Source organism: Aulostomus chinensis, chromosome 23 (assembly GCF_037954235.1).
Source record: "Aulostomus chinensis isolate RoL2024-O1b breed Wild chromosome 23, RoL_Achi_v1.0, whole genome shotgun sequence".
Lineage (NCBI taxonomy): Eukaryota > Metazoa > Chordata > Actinopteri > Syngnathiformes > Aulostomidae > Aulostomus > Aulostomus chinensis.
Genome location: NC_141342.1, coordinates 20,800,090 through 20,821,634, shown reverse-complemented (window position 1 = coordinate 20,821,634; position 21,545 = coordinate 20,800,090). Strand labels below are relative to the sequence as shown.

At 49.9% G+C, this 21,545-nt stretch overlaps 2 protein-coding genes across 8 annotated transcripts in view; both read right to left on the bottom strand.

Annotated features, from left to right (window-relative positions):
- The window catches only part of baiap2b (BAR/IMD domain containing adaptor protein 2b), a 57,936-nt gene extending 44,896 nt beyond the window's left edge, over positions 1–13,040 (bottom strand). For 5 of the 7 annotated variants that reach the window (XR_015111449.1, XM_086195014.1, XM_086195019.1 and 2 more), the window contains exon 1: positions 12,660–13,040. Coding sequence is in view for 6 of the 7 variants with exons in the window: in XM_086195014.1 (XP_086051140.1) it covers positions 12,660–12,734 (75 nt within the window). In the remaining variant the exon portion in view is untranslated. The remainder of the gene's footprint in view (positions 1–12,659) is intronic. The other 2 variants (XM_086195013.1, XM_086195018.1) reach the window with 2 other exon arrangements.
- Positions 13,041–16,366: 3,326 nt separating this feature from the next.
- On the bottom strand, positions 16,367–21,377 carry chmp6b (charged multivesicular body protein 6b). The gene is made up of 8 exons (XM_086196056.1): positions 21,036–21,377; positions 20,496–20,605; positions 19,894–19,981; positions 19,721–19,807; positions 19,570–19,635; positions 19,235–19,310; positions 18,926–19,003; positions 16,367–18,592 (listed from the first exon to the last, which is right to left on the bottom strand). Exons 1-8 carry the CDS (start codon positions 21,096–21,098, stop codon positions 18,543–18,545), a joined length of 618 nt encoding a protein of 205 aa, XP_086052182.1. The 5' UTR covers positions 21,099–21,377; the 3' UTR covers positions 16,367–18,542.
- Positions 21,378–21,545: the final 168 nt, after the last annotated feature.

Genomic DNA, 21,545 nt, shown 5'->3' with positions numbered 1-21,545 from the left:
AAAGGAGACCAGGATTCTACCGGACGGCGACCCTGAGAGTCTGAAGACTGATTCTGTTGTTAGCTGTTGGTCATCATCAGCGCACAGCTTAATATACACGGCTGGCTTTCACTGCAATCCGGAGCCACAGAGGTGTGATCGGGAGGGCTAAACATCGGCGTGAGCTCAAGACTCCTACGAGTTTGTACTTGAAAGACCAAACGCACTTTTTGGGTGACGCGTCACCTTCGTCTGGTCTTTGGTCCCCTCGTTCACTGCTCAATCCTTTCTTGGCCTGCTGTTCGGGGGAGGACAGGTACGTCCCCTCTCACCTCTCCTGCTGTCTCTTTTGAGAAGAGAGGCTGGTTTTGGCCCTGTCCTTGCTGGGCTCAGCAGCAGACCTGGACGTACCGCTGCCTCCCTCCATCGCCTCCCCTCACTGACCTCCAGCCCACTGATTCCGCTAATTGCTTTTCTTTTTAAAGGGCCAGTTGCCTCCAAACATGACATTTCATGAACGTGTTGTGGAGGCGGAGCTCACGTGTGCAGGGGTTTGTGAGAGGTGTGACAGCAGTGCATGGTAGGTGTAAAAAATATCTGGGAGGTCAAAAGTGAGCCTCCATTTCATCAGGCGTGAAGCCAGCAGCTGACAGAGCTGCCACAGTTTGACGAAACACTTGAACCTGAATGCAATAAATATAAGAGCAGGAAGTTGCTCAGTGTCTCGTCTGCAGATCTGAGCTTGCTACTGGGTGACTGTTTCAGTCCAGCGATATATTACAACTCCTTACTGTGGGCTAATTGGCTAGCTGGTAACAACCAACCTGCTGTAAAAATAAATAAATACATACAAATTAGGCAGGTGTGTTAAACAGTTGTAAAGATATGCAAGAATTTTGTGTCATGACTCAAACTGTGACTCCAATATGACGCGAATCACGGGGAAGACGCTGGTTAGCAAGCGCAGCTAAAGTCCAAGAGAAACGGACAAATGTGCTGTTGCTCTTCATCTCTCCTCCTCCCCCTCAGTCCAAGCTGCCCTTTCACTTCTGCTGCATCTCCGGCGAAAGCCTGCAATTTAAAAAAAACATCCGTCCTAACTTTCTTTCCTAAGTTTGAAATGGCCGGCAGCAACGGAACAGAACGGAAGACAAAAGAGAGCCAAGGAAGAGTGGGAGACAAATGATCATCCAAAAACATGAACATTTTCTATTAGATTATGTCAGCTTGATTGAGAATAATGCAGTTATTGATGTATTTATTACTAAATGTAAATGGATACATTTACCGATCTCCAGACAAACCGTTCCAGGCGATTTTAATTCATTGCTTTTATTTTGCAGCACATTGACTGGAGATCCAGCACTAATTCTCATTAGTTTTTTTAATATTTATAATTTTTATTTATTTTTTCTCTCTTTTCTGTGTCAAAAAAAAAAACCATTTCTCTCATTTTATTACTCAATTAAAATACTTTTTTGATTTAAGTTCTGAAATGTTTCAATTTTTGGGGAAAATGTTGTGTATTTTGTCTTCTTTGCCATATTAATTTACGTGAATGAATAATAACTAAAATGTTGTTACTTTTTATAGCCTTGAATGCAAATTTTCTGTGACTGACCAATGAAACCGACAGCATAAACAAATGCTTCTGTAACTTTTCTCCCTGATTGGCTCCACGTGTCCTCGCCCCCCATGAAAGTCTTCACCACTAAATTCATTTCAAACTTCAAGGCAAAATAGTTGCATAATGTTGTGTCCAGGCATTTTTTGGACAGAAACGCGGTTGAATTTCCGCACAAAACCACCACGCTGAGGATTACAGGGAAGATTTTCCGTCACAAACTCACACACAAATGAGAAAAAAAAAAGGAGATTAGAGATGTTTCTTTGTGCATTTGTGGGGACAAACAGACCTCCTCGTTCCCAGATTCCCTCTCGCCCCGTGTTTTTTTGTTATGTAAGTCATCGGCTGCTGAACAAACTGAGTTGGTGGAGGCGTTCCAACAGCGGTAATCATCGTCGTGACTGTGCCGCCACTTGGCAGCCAGAAAGAGACGATCAACAAAAGAATAAATATAGAAGATGGAGGGCTGCCCGGTTTCATGTCTAATTAAACAGATGTCGCACCAGGGAATGTTTCTCTCACCAGATACATGTCTTTGTCATGTAGTGGTGAAGTGGGTTATGTAACCCGTCCGACAGGTTCGGCCTCATGAGTCACATACTTCCCTCCAGTTAGAAGTTACTTTAGGTGTTGGTGAGTAAACGCACTCACGAGTCGCCTACCACGAACCCAGCACAGAGATTAGTTCAAATATTCCTTCCTTTATGATAAATGTGGACCGGAAAATGACAGTTTTTGATAGCATCGACCGTCACTTTAGTGCTAATGAAGAGAAGAAGGGACGTACTTGAAACTGTTGCTCAATATTTCTTCCCCTATGACATCACAAGCGACTCTGGTTTCAGGTGATCAGAGAAAACGTTCAAAAAGCAACTTTCTAAAGAGACGCGAGGGAAGCAAGTTATTCCTTTTCATGGCTACAGAATTACAAATCCCACTTTGATTGTGAGTTTTGCAAAGTTTTAAAAGTTAAAAAAAAAAACAGCAAAAAACAAAAAAAACAAAAAACAAAAACAGCAACCCGACAGAGTAAAAATGATTTTTGTGGTGACTGTTTTTCCAGCGTGGGCTGCAACCCAACTGAGAAGAAAATATATATTTAAATACGCTTGAAATGTTTTGTGTTAACTGGGAATATATCTCTGCCCTTGAAACACACACACACACACACGCACACACACACACACACACACACCCCCACCCACCATGTCACAGTTGTGAATAAATTCTAGATTAGACGCTCCTGAGGCTGCACCTGTCAATCTTCATCAACGCTGCACTAATTCGTGAGTTTTCCTCCATCATCACAACGTGCTCACGGTTTGGAGGATCATTAATAGGATCGTTAAGTTCTCGGCTTAATCAGCTGAGATTCAGCAACAGGGACTGAAGCTGATTAGCATTCCTCTGAATAAAAGAGCACATTGGACTGAGCGCATGGGAAATGAGAGGGATTACTGAGCAAACAGCGCTTTGTTTCTCTCTGCCCGTGTGCTGCGGTCATGTGTTTTAATTGACTCGCTAATCACCTTCGCCAAATTAAAATACCAAAAACACAACAATACGCACATTGTGTTGCGGTCTTGAGCGAAATGCTCTTAAGAACTTGCTTCATCTCTGACAAACACCGCGAGTGTTATCGCCAAGCTGAATACCTCCGTGCTATTGTCTGCGCCGCCGAAACACTCAGCCAAACACAATCAGTGATAAAGACGCTGTTTACTGATCCAACCGGGATTCTAGTCTCACACCCCTGAGACGGGTGTGAGACGCCACCCTCGGGGGGGAGGACACGTCACAGACAACTAAGTGGTCCTCCTGCAGCCCCTGGCCTGCAGCTTCCTCGTCCTGCAGCCCCTCAACCAACATGGAAGCTTGTGGACACGTGACCCCTCATCCATCTCCTGCTGTGTGTTGTCACCTGGCAGCATCTAAATTATTCACCCTCACGTTGTGAAGAAAAACACTGGAGGACATTTCAGGTATTCATCCTTAATTGATGAGTGTGAGAGCGCGTAAGTGTGTAACGTTCATGGTGCTGTGTGCTGACAGGTAGAACCGGCTGCCATGTTGCATCAGTTCCTGCAGCGGATGATTGTGTTTTTTTGAAGAATCTTCAGGGTTTTGTCTGTAGCAGCGCTTGTACTGTCAACGGGGGGGGACTTCCTACTGCTGGTGCTCAGGTCCTGTTTAAAGCTGCAATCAGTGATGAGCAGACCCCCCCCACACACACACACACACACACACACACACACACAAGTGCAAGACAGAGGGGTGACACCTGGTCATACATGGAGGTTACATGAGGGGGCAGACTAACGCTGCACTGTGGCACAAACATCACTTCCAGGAGCCACCAGGTGGTGCTATGTCCTATGTGTAGCTAGCTACCTACTATGGACAAATATTAAAGATGGCCGCCTGTCTGAGCAGGTATTTCCTCAGGTAAGGTGGCCGGCACTACATTTTGCATTAAAAATTTCGATGTAATACACTCGGCGGCCATGTTCCTGACGAGTCAGTCTCAGTGTGGGAAACCACTTCTTCCAACAGCTTCAGGAAGAGGAAGAAGCAAGGAAGAACAGCAGAAGGAAGATAAGAGCAACAAAAGCGAGGAAAGAAAGAAGGTGGGGCCAAGTAGGGGATGCAAGGAAGGAAAGACAGAACAAAAGATATGAACGAGGGAAAGAATTACAGTTACAGGAAGGAAGGAAAGACGATGGTGATGCTGAAAGAAGAAAAGTGCTCATCTGCGTTCATGAGTAAACACGATTGCTTCCCACACGTGCAGCTGAACGTAGGACTGAAAACAAGCAGCGCGGTGACCCAGCTGCCTCTCAAGGGACGGTAGCCTTCACGAGTGGGTGCACGAGCGCGTGCACGAGCGCGTGTCACTTGGCGGCAGGAGACTAAAAGTGTGGCATGAGTCAGAGCCTACATAAACAGCAGCAGGTTCGCATCATGTCGGGGCGTAAATTACTGTAAAGCCAGCCATGTGGCACCATTAGAACCTGCTGCGCCGCTCGCTGCCAGACACATTTGCCAGGAAGAAGCAGCTGACAGGGTTGGGGGGGGGGGGGGGGCGGCCGCAGCCATACGGTGCGTTTAAATAGATCTGAGGAAAGACTTCAGAGGAGGTTCTGTAGTTCTGTAGGAGTTTCTGGGGGAAATCTGTTGTTAGTGGAGGATGCGTTCGGTCGCCCGTCTACGGCCTCGTTTCGTCTTCGGCCCCCGAAGCTAATAACCACAGGTGAGACTTGACCAATGACATCCAGCGATGTCAAGTCTAAGTCAGGCGACCTTGGCGTGAGGCTGGTTCTTATTCGCAACATCAGCATCGTACTCTGGCAGTTGCATTTCACGCTTCAAAAGATCAAAAAAATGGCTTTGGATTTTATCTCCCAAAAAGAAAACGTGACTCTCATCAACTTTTTGTTTGTCACTGAGATTATTTTCAGCAATAATCCGAAATCCCATTCTAAAATCCCTTCGTCCTTTGGCTGAGGGAACGCGACTTCCTAGAAAAACACACAATCCCTGAAGGAAGGAACGAAGGCAGGAACATGAGGCGAAATCTCCCCAAGGAAACAGAAAAAACGGGAAAGAAGCCATAAAAAGAACCAACTGTGTTCACGGCAGTCGACAGTTTCAGCGTTGATAAGAAAAGTTCACCTTTTGTTCACCAATGTGTGAGAAGCAGCCTTGATATGAAGGCTAACCTGATAATACACACACACACACACACACACACACACACACACACACACACACACACACACACACGGTTGAGCAACCAGCTCTGTGAGGACATTCATTGACACGTAATGTATCAGCACCTTAGCCTGACCAAAACCCACCCTGAACGCAGCCTAAACTAAACTTTACCCTCAACCAACCAACACATAGCCTTAAAATACACACACACACACACACACACACCTCAGAGGCCTTTCTCGACTCAACCTTAAACCATGCCCCCAAAATGTCCCCTTGGCGTGAGTAACACCTGCTCACACACCGGCGAACACTGAAGGTCATTTACTGTAGGTGGTCGCCCTGGAAACGGGCCGGGCTCACGCAGTACTGAGATGTGTTTGGCAACCAGTCAGTCAAGGTGACCTCCTTGTCATTAGAATGTAGAGTTTGTGTGTGTACTTGTTACACAGTGAGAACCAGAACACATTAACCCACACAGTGAGGACATCATGGCTGGTCCTCATGATTTCAAAGCGCTGTTTGAAGGTCAGGACTTGGTTTTGGGGTCTGGTTCGGGTCTGGGCAGGTACTCAACTCTGATGGTTGGGATGAGGGTAGGGGACAAGGGTCCTTAAAGAGACAGAAACACGTCCCCTCTGCCGATCCTGCCACCAGGAAGCCACTTCTCACACGCCAGAGAAGCAACTGTCACCACAAGATGTTTTCAGGTGTTCAAGGTAACATGGCTACACAGGAGTACTCTGATGCAACACGCCGTCGTGTCTACACGACACAGAGGGCCATCAGCTTGTCTCCACACCTACTAGCGAGTACCTGAAGGGAAGTATGACTTTGAGGAGGCTCAACCTGCTTCATCTCTGTCAACATGTCGCCGAGCAGAAACCTGCTTTCTTTTGGTTCCTTTCTCAGCGACGCCACTCGAGCACAGAGAAACGGAGCGGTGGACGCCTTCGTGTGTCCGAGTTCATGTTCAGTTGCTGCAGCCGTTTCTTTGGTTACAGCCACATTCCTCCCGTTCACACTGCTTTATCACAGACTGATACAGGGAGGTGTTTTTATTCCCAGGACCTCTGGTGGAAACCGTCCAAACTGAGGGAGTGAACTGCTCGTGGTCTCCAGCGCGTCCCGGCTGAGCTCGTGTTTATACGGGATGTCCACTAGAGCTGTGCTGCTGTCCCTCATCCTTCTGTTTACCAGGAAACGGATTTGCTTCTGCTCAGCCAGTGTGACAATCATGCTGCCAAAGCCTCAGCGCGGCGTCGGCCTCAGGAGGCGGACGCTCAGAGTCTCTCTGCTGCCTGCCTGTGTGAACTCAGCCAATTTCCCTTTCAGATGAGCTCTTATCTGCCGGCAGAGGCAGAGTCAGCACCCGCCATTCCACAGATGCAGGAGCCGAGGAGAGTGCGTGTGTGTGTGTGTGGGGGGGGGGTTACACTGCCATATATAGGAGTGATGGAATCCCCCCCCCCCCATGGCAGAGCTGCCCATCTTACTTCATCTCACGCTGGTTGATGAAGCATCAGAGTGACGCATCCGAGTCTTACACACATGAATGAGCACGCAACAAATCTCCTCGCACGTGCAGGCGTTCATTCATAAATATCACCATGCGGGGGGGGGGGTGGAGGCCTGCATAGCTCTGTTGTGCATGAACTATGAAACAATGCGGCGTTGGAGCTCCTTGTCCCTCCTACCAGGTCAGTCCTGTGATATTGATGACAGCAGAGGACCATCATGGCCGACAACGTCGGCAGCGCCGGCACACTCGTGAGCTCGCTGGCTCTTAAACACGAACTAGGACGTAACAAGTCAAATAGTGTGATGTAACGATCATCAGGGTAGAGGCGGGACACAGCTTTACCTCCAACTCTTTCAGAGTAAATGACTACGCATCCTGCTGACACGCGTCACCACGTGAATCGATCTCCAGGTCCTAGTCAAGTCTTCAGTGAGTCGACGTGTTCGCGGCTCGCTAGCCCCAACGTGAGCGACGGTTTCCATCTAGAGGTGGCTATAGTTACTCAGCTGACCAATCACAACAGACCAGGCTTTTAGAGGCGGGGCTTAAACCAACGTTCCAGGTGGAGGGAGCAGGGAAGTGTCTGACTATGAAATCACAGTAAATTCTCAAACCTACGACGACGAGCCGCTGATCTGCACATTCCAGCTTGTTTTAGATGTTTGCTGCTCGTTCTCCTTCCCTTGACTTGATGTGACTTTAATTGGAGGCAGAAACAAACACGCTCATCTCCTCCTCTGTTATTCCTCCTCTATCGTTCGTCTCTCGTTGGATCTCCGTCCTAGTAAGTTTCCTTTCATCCACTGCCAACCTCCTGCTCCCCTCCTCCCTCCGGCTCCAGTTAGATAACGCAGCCATGATCTAAAGGCTGCTGACGCGCCGCACGCACGCAGCAGATGCAGAAATGTATGTGGTATGACAGCTCTGAGGCGCAGCAGTTGGTGAATCCCAAAGGAGACACCGCACCTGTGAGGAGCGGACGCCTGCCGGATGTTGAGTTAGAGTCCAGCTGTCAGCTCCCCCACAAATACCCTCCTGATGCAGAGACAGTGATGTAACGAAGAGCTCGCCACCTCGCAGTAGATGTACGCCTGATAGAAGCCGGAGGAACAAGCTGCCACGTCGGGAGACGGTTCTGCTACTAAAACTGAGAGGCTGGTCCGGCGGTACCAGCGCCGCTTTCAGAAGGATTCGCCCCCACATGAGGAGGTCATGTCAGGATGTGCAGCAACACATCACAACATACCGTATCAATGTTCCTGCCCGCATATCGATCGTCACGCGATACCAACCCGATCACGTCCCAGTCAGCAGGGGGCCACGTTCTGACTCAGCTGTTCCAGCGATTTCCAGTACTCTGATGAACTCAGTACTCAGGGAGGCACAGTACTGCATTTGCTTCCTGACTGCTTCCTACTGGGGGGAGGAATAAGTCACGCTTCTGACGTTTGACCCGCGTGCCTGGAGAACCTCTGTCTCTTACATAACGCAATCATGCACCTGAAAACACTGGCAGACAGTGGCGGCAGGGGGAACGGCGTTCTCCGATGGAAGCTGAGTGACTCATCAGGGGATAGAAATCAGCACAGGCCTTTGTGGAGCTTTCGCATCCAGGATGAGCGTCTGCACGTGAGGGGGCAGGCTGGAGGCTCGCTCACCTCAAATGACCTCAAACAGAAGCTCCGCCACCGCCGTGACACCACAGATGAGAGGGGAGGAAGACAAACACTCCTCCAGCCTCCCTCCTTCCCTCCACTGCTGCACTCCATCTTACCTGCAGCAGCACAACCATCGGGATAATAGATCAGAATCAGTTCAGATCACTCACACACACACACACACACACACACACACACACACACACACACACACCCCAGTATGCTTGTTCTCCAGTATGGGATGAAGCCCCCAGAGGGGAAGCAGACGCTGTGACTGTGGGATTAGGTGTTCCGTAGCATTGCTCCTTTGAGACGGGAACGTTGGGATTTGTAGATGTTGGACTTGAAAACGTGACCATATTCAGGGATTTACAGTCCAACTGGTGAGGAGCTTCTCAGCTACCCTCACGTTCCATTTATGAACCCGACCTTTGTAAAGAAACACCCAGACTGGCTCGTTACCAACAGATGAAGGCTTCATTTCATTGGATTCCCAGTGATGTTTATCGCAACCAGCAGTAGAACATGACCCCGGCAGAAGCGCGTCGCAGCCGCTCTGCAATAATCAAACCAAATCAAAGCCAAGAATTCAGAATGTAATCAGTGCGACTTCAACAAACAGCACTGCTACCTGGGTCGATGACGCCAGCAGCACCAGCTGAGGCCTCCTCACGTCCGGGTGTGTTTGCTCCAGTTGGAATCATTCAGCTTGGAGGAAGCCGTTGTGTCGCGGGTCCACGGCGTGGCGAGCTTTCAGCCGACAACCACAGACAACGGCACACCTACGAGCTCACCTACGAGGCTCCGAGTGTGAGAGCGGTCACAGCAGAGCAGCGTTTTCCACCTCCTTCGCACACCAGACGACTCGCAGCTCTCGTCTGCCCGAGGAGCCGAGCGCCACCAGCGAGCCGGCGTCCAGACTCCCGGACTCCCAGACTCCGATGTCGTATGAGAGACGACATCTGGTAGCTGGAAACACTCAAATCAATCGATCAGTCAATCAGCGGGCCTCCACCATCCTCCCAACCCACCAAACACCATCAGGTAGGGGTTATTCAGTAAACAGAGACGACGGCAGCAGCGGTGGGGCGCTTGTCTCCTCCAAAAACATACAGATGGTGTTTGTTTAACCACCACAACAACCGGAGGGAACACAGTCGATGTCAGTGAGGAACACACACACACACACACGCGCACCGGTGAACCCGTCTGGGAAGGTCTCAGCGAGAGTTCTGACGTGGGATGATGACATATCAGAGGTGGAACAGTGACAGCCGATCGACAGTACAGTACGAAACTGTGGTGAGACACTGCCCACACACACGCGCACACACACACACACACACACACACACACACAGTGTGTGAGTCATCCAGAATTTACATTCAGCAGGGCAGGGATGTTGGTGCCTCTCCTCGCTCCTCAAACATCGCCACGCTTCCCTCCAAGAGAGCTAAAACTCTGCTGCTCTTACTTCCTCTGATTTACGCCATCAGGCTTCCTTTTTAGTCACCAAACAGCTGGGACTGGATCACTAGCAGAACTCAACCCCGCCCCCTTTTTAGTCCAGGAAGTGACATCACAGCATAGCTGCTAAGTCACTGGGGGCCAAAACTTTTTTCCCCCGGAGGGTCAAGACTCTGCGTGGCTGCGGACGGCAGGAGAAACACACGGTCACGTGGTTGAAAGGCTATGAACGTCCTCACAATGATCACGCAACTCATTCGCAGACGACAGCCGCGTGTGCCAGCCGTGGAGAACTGGCCGCCATGTTTCCCCTGCAGCTCCTCCCAGTCCCAGAACAACCCCCAAGCACCCCACCCATCAGAATATTTGGCTCCGATGACAGGAAACACAAAACCCGGGCGCTTGCCGCAACAATCAATCAGTTTGTCGAGGGCTATTTGACCTTCGGTTCTTTTTAAGCTAAATATCAGACACGCTTTGATAGACATGAGGAGGAGCTGTGACATCATCATCTCCATCTCCTGAGTCTCTGATGATTGGCTTGTCTCCTTCAGTCTGGAGTGCCGTCTAATGGACGCCGGCACCTCCTGCTCTCTTCATCTTCATCACCTTTAATGAATTAATAAACGCCTGATGGTTTCTCTGCCCCTGCTTTATTGAATCAGCTCACAGTCTCCCCAGGAGAAGTCGCCGCTGCAGCACCATCAGCGGGTCGAAGCGGTTCCCCTGCTGCCTCCGTAATGATGCAGCCTGCTGGTGACAGGAAGAACCCCCCCAAACACACACACACACACACACACGCTGCTGCATTTCTGCAGGATGGCATTTTCATCCACCTCGTCATCGCCCTGCTTCCCACTTCTGACCACTCATAATATCATCATCAATATCAGTCTAATCTGGCACGTCAGGATGTGGCATGGTTTCGGAGCCCGGCCGTAGCGCCCCGGTCTCACCCCCCTTCGTGAACGTCCAGGATCTCCAACGTTTTTTATTAGTTGGTTGTTGCTTTTGTTTTTTTTTAACGAAAGCTGCTTTACTTGGCAGTCCAGTTTTGTTTTGTGTACGTTGAAATAACCGAACATTTGCAGAGACTGCGTGCTAGCAAAAACAAGCTAACGGGCTACGTTTAAGCTAATGGGCTACTCCCTACTTTTAAAACTGCTTTATTCACCCGGTTTTTCACAGGTGTTTGCCTCACGGATGTTGCGAAATGTGATCTTTTGACTATGGAGAGCAAACTAACAAAAGGCATGCTAACAGGCTATTGCTATGTCTGCCACGATCTACGTGAATATTCCATGGTGAGAATCCACCAAGGTTAACCTCTCAACGCCGGGCTGGACAGATGGCGCTTCAACCCATCCTCCCAGGAATACATTTCCTTGCGTTGAACACTAGGGGGTGTGATCGACCACGAAACCTCCCATCAATGCTAACTCAGAACCATCCATCAAGTCAGCAGGAACATGTCAGAACCCTGACGGTGCTCATCGCCACCTACAACCAGCCGCTGTTGGAGAGACTAAATCAGGAGGGTTACTCCTTCTCTCCATCTCTCCTCCGCGCTCATTCATTACCCCACACAACAAGGTTGTATAACAAGACTCTCCCCCTCCCTCCCCCTCCCTCCCCCTCCCTCCCCCTCCTGCTCCTGGGAGGAATCTCTAAAGCTCCATGATCCCCAGAACCCTCCCACGGGTCGGACGCCTTGTTAGTTTGAGCCCTTGCAGGAGAAACAGAGCGCCGCTGTTTCAGGTCAGTCTCCAGACTCCCATCCACCCTCTCCTGCCCTGAAGCCGGACACATTCAGGAAAACTCCTGGTCCTGGTCCTGGTCCTGGTCCACCACCTCCACCACCACCTCGTTGTTATGACAGCAACAATGACGGGGTGTTTGTCACCTCCCGCCTCTCAGGTTTTAGCGAGGAGGCAGGGTGGTCTGAGTCCTCCAGAAACCTCCGGATCTCAGGGAGCTCCTCAGGCTCCTCGTCAGCAGACGTCCCCCCCCCCCCAGACGAGGACGACTTTCCTTCATCAAGATCCTCATGATCATGTGACATGATCAATGTCCTGGCTCAGGGACACACAACCAGTAGCTGAACCAGAGTCTGGTGTACGGGTGTCGACTTCAGTCCAAAGCTCCTCAAAACCACAATCCAACATTTATTTTGCCAGAAACTCCAACAATCATCAATTCATGAATTATCATCTAAACGCGCGTGGACTCTCCACCACCCACGTCAGGTTTTTTAAGCCCACATCGACTTGTTTTTTTTCTTTCTCCCAGTCTAACGTGAACCAAAGTAGTCCGAAAAAGGTGGGGAACCCTGGCACCCGGTGCGACCCTGGCACCGACCCACGAACCAGGGGGCACCGTGGGCACCTTCAGAATCTCCTGAGCCGAATCGGAACCAGTCGGTACTTTTACTGGTGTTACAAAGCCACTTAAAGGCGACACCGGAACTTGAGACGCTTTCTCGCGTCCTTTCGATTTGTCTTCGAAGTTTTCAGTCCCGGTGTGGAAGCGTGCTCGCGACTCGGCGTCCCCGGTGTCTCCAAACACCTCCGGGGCGGTCAGCGAGTCCAGGTCCCCCCGCTGCCCGTCATCTCCCGCCAGTGCAGCAGGTGTCTGCGGTCCGCGAACCCCCCGCTCCCTTGCCCCCCACCCCGCTATCCTCGCGTCCTCTTACCTTGTAGACATTCTCCGTTATACGGTGCACCTCGTCGGTCCGGGACATCCTTGTAGGAGCGTCAGTCAGAACCATAGACCAAGATGTCCTCTGGATGAGGCTGGGAAGAATCTCCGAGCTGCGGCGGATCCGGTCTGCCGGTGACGAGCACGTCTGACCGCGGGATCCCGGCTTTTATAGGAAAGTCCTGCGCTGCGCCCACAGCGGCTCCCCACGCAACCTCTCAGGCGGGCGGCGCTGCTCGGTCGGTGTGAGCGCAGAGGCGGACTCACTCGGAGGGGCGGTGCTCTCTTCAGGTGCAGTGGGAAATCAGAGAACTCCACCTGAAGAGCCTGTCTAGTGACACAATGCAAATTCTACGGTCTGGTTAGTTTAATAAAGGATAAAATCTCCCGGCAAACAGCATTTGAGTCATATTTAAGGACCGTTTCCAGACACTAGATATTATTTTAAATTGTCGGTAGATACTATAGAAGCCTTGTGCTTGTCGATACATTTTTAAAGCCTTCACTCAGCGAAGTGAATGTGAGGATGAGATATTTTTGTCGTCCAACAGGAAGTTATCATCTCCTTTGTTTCCAGGAGCAAGAGTAAATTTTTCGCAATGGTTACTGAAAAGAAAGTTCAGATTACATGGGTTTTTTCATTCCTAACATTAGTTAGCTACATACTTAACATTAGCCTATGGCATTATTGTTAGCCTATGGCATTAACGTTAGCCTATGTCATTATTGTTAGCCTATGGCATCAACGTGAGCCTATGTCATTATTGTTAGCCTATGGCATCAACGTTAGCCTATGTCATTATTGTTAGCCTATGGCATCAACGTTAGCCTATGACGTTAATGTCATCCGCACCACAGCTAGCTTCACTCTGTTTTGATGTTTGCGGTTTAGTTTAGTTATTTGTTAGCAGCCTCTGTTTTAATGACGCGTAGACATTTTGAAATGATCGGTGGTATTTACCTATGTGTGGTATTTACCTATGGCTGGTATTCACCTATGGGTGGTATTCACCTATGGGTGGTATTCACCTATGGGTGGTATTCTGTTTAACAAAACATAAAAGTATATCAGGGTCAGTTGAACCACAGGCTTTATTTCAGGCATTTCACTGATATCCCATTGACATGAAGACGAGCTAACGGACGCTCAACAATGCTAACTTATTTCCAGGCTTAGGGCTCATTCTAATGTCAGTGTACGGACGCTGAGAGCAACACCTTTGTCATGCCGCTATCCTTCCGATAACAAGTTAATCAACCTGGCAAGTTAGTTACAATCAGGACAGATTTTTACCACTTGCAGATCATTGTACACCTGTACATAAAAAATTAAATTTCTTATCTTGGTTATAGATATACAATAAGAAAATTGACTGAACCACAAGTAGAATATTATGGCATTGTTTTATACTTCCATGTTATGAGAGCAGGTGATTAGTAAGCTGATTATCATAATGACAGTAAAGTTCTAAATTGGATTGGATTTTTTTTCCACAAGTAAATAATTGATCAGTTCACAAAAAAAAAAACAAAGATTGAAGCCTGGGATTTCAAACGCCTTTCACTGGGTCTCTGAATGCATCATAACATTTAGACAAACCATGCCTCCTGCTCTACGTCCTGCCCCGCCTCTGCTCCAGTCATTGAGAGGAGCTGACGGCGCATCTCTGCATCTCCCCAAAAAACGACCGCGGTTCCTCGCCAGGCTTTCAATGATGTAACGGCCCAGCAGATCTACGGTCCCACAGACGTTCGGTTGTTCACGGCTGACAGCATCGCTGAGCTGCTCCGCGTCCTTGAGGCTCAGTGGGCTCTGGCGGGCCTGAGTGGGACGGAACCACGCGCTCCTGCATGTCAGCATCCAGCATGGTGGGTTGGGAAGCCCACGCATCTCTGGAGCGCGTGAAATTAGTACTACAAATACCATGTGGAGGTTCCACACCTTAATGATGCGTGCCTGCCTCAGTGACCTTCGACCTCCAACATCTTTCCAGTTCATGTAGACGTTTGAGCCAAACTCCAAAAAGCCTCTTGAGGACAGGGGAGCCCAGACTTGAACCTTAACACGATATGTAGTTAAAATGTAAAATTAAAAGAAGATACATGTTCCCTTTTTTAAAAATGAATCAAACATTTATAGGTAAATATTGGAGCTTTTACCACAACAAATTAAAACGAGACATTTTAGTGACAGTGATTCACATCACGTGTTTTGTTTAAACTTATTCTTCAATATTTTGTCAACTGATGGTCCACATTGAACCTTGTGGTTGGCCAGTTTTGGCCCGTGGACCCCATGTTGGGCAGCTGAAGTTTCTGAGATACTGCATTAATGAGAGAGGGACACATATCACATGCATTTGAGGTGACCTTTGACCCTTGAACACCAAACCCTTAAGCTCATCCTTCTGGACGTTTAAGCCAAATTTGAAAATAAATGAATAAAAAGACCTCAATGAATTCCTGTGATATCAGGTGAGATGATAGTCACCTGACCTTTGACCTCTGGCTGTTACAGGTATTGACGCATAGAAACAACTTGTCTCAAACAACACGTGACTTAACGGCTTTAGCTTGTTCTGATGACAGTGGAGGTGTTAGTCAGGTGGGCAGCGCACACACGCACACACACACACACACCAAGGACGCATCCATTCACAGCCGATCCGCCCTCCATCCTCCTCCTCCCTCCACGTACGTGAGTCATCAGCGTGGCGCTCTGACATTCAAGTTTCTGGTCTGTGAGCGCCGCCCACTCCCACGCGGCTCCGGCGGGCTTGTAACGCGCCGTCAGCTGCCGACCAGAGACGCTTCATTCAGCCCATCACGCTGAAGTGGATGCAGGGAACTCAACAAAGCCTCCGAGTCAGGCTGCTCCTGGCTCACGCAGGCTTTGTTCAGGGGAAAGCGTTGAGGGTGAATGCTGAGGAGTTTGAACGTGCGGCGTTTGGTAGCCTGATTCACACAAACCACCAGTAACATGACTGAGATACTTTCATAGCTACAACGTCATTCCTGGGTAAATCAAGCGTGCACGGCGAGGTCTGCCAGAATCTCAAGGTACGCTTCTGTTAGGTGTTTGAAGGTCACAGAGTGCAGCCATGACCTCAATAAACCGAGTTCACCCGTGGCTCAGCAGACCTCACGGCCAGCGTCCACCTGTCCTCAGCCCTGGTTTGTTCCTCAGCTCTCAGCAGGACGCGTTGCTGCCTGAACCCGAACGAGCTCGGCTGCTTCCGCCCAGCAAAGGAGGTCAAAGCTCAACTTAACACTTTCAGCTGCCTTGGCTTCAGCAGACAGCATCACGTGTGATTGACAGGACTCAGCTGAGTCACGTCCAGACCCTGGAGGTCCAACTCCTCCTCCCCCCTCCCACTGACAGGCTCGCAGTTTACTTCCAAGAACATTCCAGTGATTGGTTGTTTTAATACCACATTTACTGGGGAGTAAGTTGTATTACTACAGACACCTGAGTTTCTGGCAGGTAATTCTACAACATTCCTGCAGATGTTTGAACCTTTGACCCCCAAACCTGCACTGGCAGTGTTATCAGACTATGAAGCCCTTATTGACTACATTTCCCAGCAGGAAGTCAAACACTGCGGTCATGACTGACATGCAGCTAACATGTAGTTTATAAACCAACTCAAGTCGAACCTCCCACCCTTCAGTCGCCTGCTGCCACCTTGTGTTCAATCACAGGAAGAACAACAGATGAGGATTAAAAAAAACACAAACACTTTTATTGTAAAAAGAATGTACAGGGAGGTACAATTTCCCAGATGTTTGATGCCGAGGAAGTGAGACGACGTTTGCAGACTGCGTGAGGCGAGGTGGTCATCAGCTGGATTACCAATGGATCTCCTGGTGGCAGTTTAACAAAAAAAACCTTCACGAGTGAACGTGAGTGCGACGAGCACAGGAAAATAATTACAAGCCCCTCGACATCACACAGTGGGTAGGTATCCGAGTAGCGTCGGGGATTAGCCTGACGAGATTAGCAACTGTTGTCTGGGCGTCACAGGTAAGCCCACAGCCGATATGATTAGCCCTTTCTCCAATGACAGTCAAGCTAATCCACAAGGGGAGGCAGAGAATTAGATTAGTTAAGCTGCTGAAAAGGGGGTCAGACAGAGAGAGAAATGAAACAGATGCCGGAGAGCAACTTCCAGATTGGGTCAAAGAGCTCGTAGAACTCGCCAGCTGGGTCGGCCGAGGTGGACAAGGCTGCTACTGTGACCGGAAGAGGACAAAAAAAACAAACAAACAAAAACAAACCTTTTAGCATTTTAAAAATTCCGGTCAGTTCACCCAAATTACGAGAGAAGTACAGAAGGAGGATTTTAGGACGTCAGCAGAAAATACTTCCCACTTGCAGAGAGGCTGCTGTGGTCGCAGGGAGACAGACCACTTATCCGGCGTGGACCAGTGACGCAGGAGTGAGTCACGCCAGCAGAAGTGCCACCCTGGAGAATGTCAAAGCTTTTAATATGGCTTGAAAACGCCGGATGCTGACAAGTGGTAAAATGAGACGGCAGAGGTTTCCGAGGACGCCGTGACGTTGCAGCTCCGCGGTGTCGTGCACTCAGTAGAGAGCTAACGTGACCCAGGCGGCTGAGTTAGCGTTCTGCTTCCAGCGGCTTGGTGCTTTGTTACCTTGGGAGTCTCAGTGTTTGTTCACCAGAGTTGATCTCCAGCGGTAAAACGCTCTGATCTGGCCACTGGTCGACTAGCCATGCCGTGGGTCTGCGTCGTCTCTGCGACACAGAGGCTGGAACGCCAGCCAGCGCGTCACATCCCTCCTCTGCTGAGTCGGAGCGGCCGCTGGCGCCGCAGCACCGGCCAGGTACCAGACTTCATACAGGCCCAATTCTTCATCACATCACACAAGAACTTCAGAAATACTCCAGAGGTTCCTCCGTCAAACAGCACCACACCAAGTACAACCGAGGAGAAAGACGTTTTAAACCTGTAATAATAATAATAATAATAATAATAATAATAATAGTACTAATTAAAAGTGCAGGTATGAACCTCCACACTGCTTCGGATTGTCCAGAAGGGGTACAAAGATGGCTGCCCAGAGGCAGGACTTGCCTAGAAATCTGGAACTTAACTAAATCCAGACATGACATCATCAAACTGTGGCTGTGTTTTTGTAATTTGGGTGAACTGTCCCTTTAAAGGCTAACGCCGCATCTCCTGGCTCTTGATTTCATAGCTTCTAGAACTGAACTGAACCGTTGTCCTGTTGGGTTCTGTGAGTGCGAGGGAGGCGGACGGTGATTTAAGTTGTAGTTTGAAGGTTCGTCGTGGGTTAGGCTGCTCCGACGAGCACCGGCTAACGGAACCCTAGCTCCACGCCTTCACCCCTGGAACTGAACCCCACCAGTCCTCTAATGCCCCCCCGTCCGTCCCAGCGGTAGACACTGACCTCTGCTGGTCAACTGCAGCGTCTCAGCAGAGAGAATCCGAGGTAATACCTTGGAGCCATCCAAGCCTGGTACTCATGGCACAGTTGTACTACGTTGTACACTCAAACTGGCAATTTTAAATACAAGACGCCGTATGAACTACAAATCCCACTGGTCAGAGCGGGCAGGGACAGAACCCCACAGTGCAGGCGTGTTAGTCGCTTCAGTTAATGTCTGCAATGACAAGCTAGTAAAAGAAAGGTTAGATGAGCTCACAGGGTTCAGGGGTCAAATCAGTGTTTTTCTGTTGAATCGTTCCTTCAAGCTGCAGCGGACGACAGCTGAGGGGGGGGGCAGGATCTCAGAGTGCCCCCGCAGGAAAAACTTGGAGTACGAAGGATGGGAGCAGAGTGGAGAGAAGGTCTAGCCACCGGTGAGTCCGCCCAGGCAGCACCGTCGTGTTGCTACGCCGCCAGCAGCTCCCGTTGAGGTTTCTGCCTCGGACGCTCCCTCGCTGGAACAGAAGAAGTCACACGCTCACGAAGACTGCAGGGACGGCGGGGCCAAGATGGCTTCTAAGATAGTTAAGCCAGGAACGCCCTCACGCACAGGGGAGGCGCCACTCTGACTTATGCTAACTTTAATGACAATTCCACAGATTGAAAGAACCAGCAGATACAGAACTTAAATTTGCTGATTATTAGGATCCTTTTCTGCAAGTTAGCATGAGGCTGCAGCCACGGGTTCATTTACAGGGGCGGAGCCATGAGGGGAGGCCAGCGAGCAAACGCCCCCGGGGCTCCAAGAATCACAGCGACGGGCAGGGGGCAGAAGACAGGGAACAAACCTGGTTTCTCCTCTGAGGCCTCGGGGACTTCTGGGAGCTCGTCTGAGGGTACGTCAGGAAGCTCGAAGTCTCCCTGAGGTGGTTTAAAAAAAAAAAAAGAGCTGATCAGTTAAGAGCAGCTCAATCGCCATGACAACGAGACTGGTCACGGTTAAACACAGACGGATTAAAAATACAAACACAAGGTTGCTCAAATGTAAAAAGATGAAAAGCCATTTTCCTTCCCTCGCCAAACCTGAATGAACATAAAGAAAGTACAAGGAGGGCGTGTCCTGAGTGCGCCGTCATGCAGCGGCGGACTAACCTGAGTGATGGCCTCCAGCTCGGCCAGACAAGCATCTTCATCTTCCTGTGATAAGTTCCCAGCCAGCATCTCGTCTATTTGCTGCGGAGGAAAAACAGCTTCCAATCAGAGAGGTGGGAAACCAGCTGATCTCTGAACAGCTGGTCACACAGACGTTTGGCGTCCAGGAACATTCCCGCCACCCAGGAACGTTCCCGCCGCCCAGGAGGCCTCCAGTCTTCCATCAGGCAAGACACAATAGTTTTAAAATGACCCGCAATTCAAATATAAGGAATAAACTCTCGCTGCTGCAAGGCAGGAATAAATATGGGAGCTTTCTGATGAGCAGCGGAGGACTGACCCTCTGGTACTCGATGGCGTCTTGAGTTTCATCCATGATTCGCTCCACCTCCTCCACCGACATCACCTGGCGGGGGAGAGAAGGTCAGTCAGAATCAATCGAGTTCATCGTCAGCTTGCGTTTCACAGGCGGAGCCTCGCCGTCGCCAAACCTCATGCATTTTCTTCAGACATTCATTTCCAACTTTCAGCCCGTCAAGGACGTTCTTCTCAATCTGGGCAAACTCCAGGTCCTGAACCTGAAACAGAACAGAGGAGGGGTCAAAGGTCACTTTCCTGCTTCCGCTCTGTCTCTGTGCACCACAGTGATGACATCACAACTCACCATCTGCTCCAGGTTGCTGATCTGGTTCTCTGCCTTGTCTAGAAGTTGGTCTCGATAGCGTTTCTTCTTCAGCAGCAGGAGGGCTTTGCTGTTGACAGAGTCGATTTGTCAGTTCCCTACAAAACTGAAGCCAAATTCAGCTGCCCTCACCTGCCCCGTCAGATCTGAGGCACCCGTGGGTGCCTGGCGCCCCAACACTTAGCTACGTTTGGGGATTATGCCGCTTATCCCTTCTACTTGCGACTTCCAGCATCATCAAGGAGGCAACATCCATCTCCGTTGTGATGCGGCGAAGAAAAGAGCAGCAGTCCCGGTCAGTCGTGGCTGCTTACATCATCTCACAGACGGCAGCACTGACCTTTGACCCTTCCTGCTTCAGCGCCTAGCGCACAGCTCAGAGGAGGAAGGTCCGTGCTGCTCGATCATGATCCGAAGGAAAGATTTTATGACTCCTATGACTGACTGTTGATAGGGAAACGTCACACGGCAGCCCGCCTCCTGGTCTGAGCAGGGCTGACGTCACGTCGCCAACGAACGCTCAAACTGATCAAAAAACAGGACTTTGGGGTCAAAGGACACCGAGTGGGTGCGTCTGAACTCACTCTTTCTTGCCATCCCTCAGCAGCTGCTTGGCCAGGAGCCGCTCCTTCTCCAGCTGCAGGCTGATCCTCTTCTGGTACTGCCTGAGCTTATCCCTCTGCTGTTTCAGTTGCTGCAGGGACGGGACGGAGTGACAGGGTGAGAGTCCAACCAGTGCCCATAACAACACCACGCACTGCAGCGACAACTTTAGCAGTAGAAGTCTCAGACTAAAAACTGCCAGGAACGCGTAGAAACGCACTCTGACAAGCGACATCAGCCGGAAGCTTGTAAAGTGACCACCATTCCAAATGCTAATTACCGAGGAGACAAACAAGCAGTTTCATCGGCTTACAGCTTCACAAATTTATTTAAATTGGTGCTGAATTGAAAAGGGGCTCCTCTGTAGTGCTCATATTACACAACCGTGTTGTCTGAGCTGGTGTGTGCGACGGCGGGCCCACGGTTATTGAATTCGCCTCGTTTCTGAAGCAGTTCATGTCCACTCGTTTTAGCGACAGGGCAGCGCGAGGCTAATAAGTTAGCCGGCTAACGACGCTCACCAGAATCGCTCTGTCCTGCTCTGTCACTCGACTTTGTTTCTTTCTTCCAAAAATGTTTCCCATCCTGACACAGCATCCCAGCTACGGTTGACCGCCGGGGACTCGAGGAGGGTTCGTCCGCGCTGGTAGAACTGGGTTCCTAACTTGTAAGACGGATATTAGTGTCGCTTCTGCTCCATTATTATTTGTACAGTCATCCACACCCACATCAGGAAAGACGGCACCCGGCGAGGGACAATTAGCCAGAGGAACAGGGTGTCACTAGTGGAGTCTGGGCATGCGCAGAAGGAAAACTGGCCGCAGCACAGGAGACGGGACTTCGGTTGACTCCGAACTGCTCGGAAATTCTTCACGCTGTTTTTGGTTGTTTTTGTTTGTTTGTTTGTTTGTTTGTTTGTTTGTTTGTTTGAACTCACGCGTCCACGCTGAGGGGCTTCATTAATTGGGGAACGGTTACCATGGCAACCTCATACCAGATGTGACCAATGACAGCCAACTTGAGACGCAGGA

Coding starts and splice junctions, on each gene's coding strand:
- chmp6b (XM_086196056.1), bottom strand. CDS start 21,098: ATGGGAAACATTTTTGGAAGAAAGAAACAAAGTCGAGTGACAGAGCAG. Junction 19,982..20,495: donor CTGAGGGATGGCAAGAAAGA/GTGAGTTCAGAC, acceptor CTCTGTCAACAG/CAAAGCCCTCCTGCTGCTGA. Junction 19,004..19,234: donor GGCCGAGCTGGAGGCCATCA/CTCAGGTTAGTC, acceptor TTTTTAAACCAC/CTCAGGGAGACTTCGAGCTT.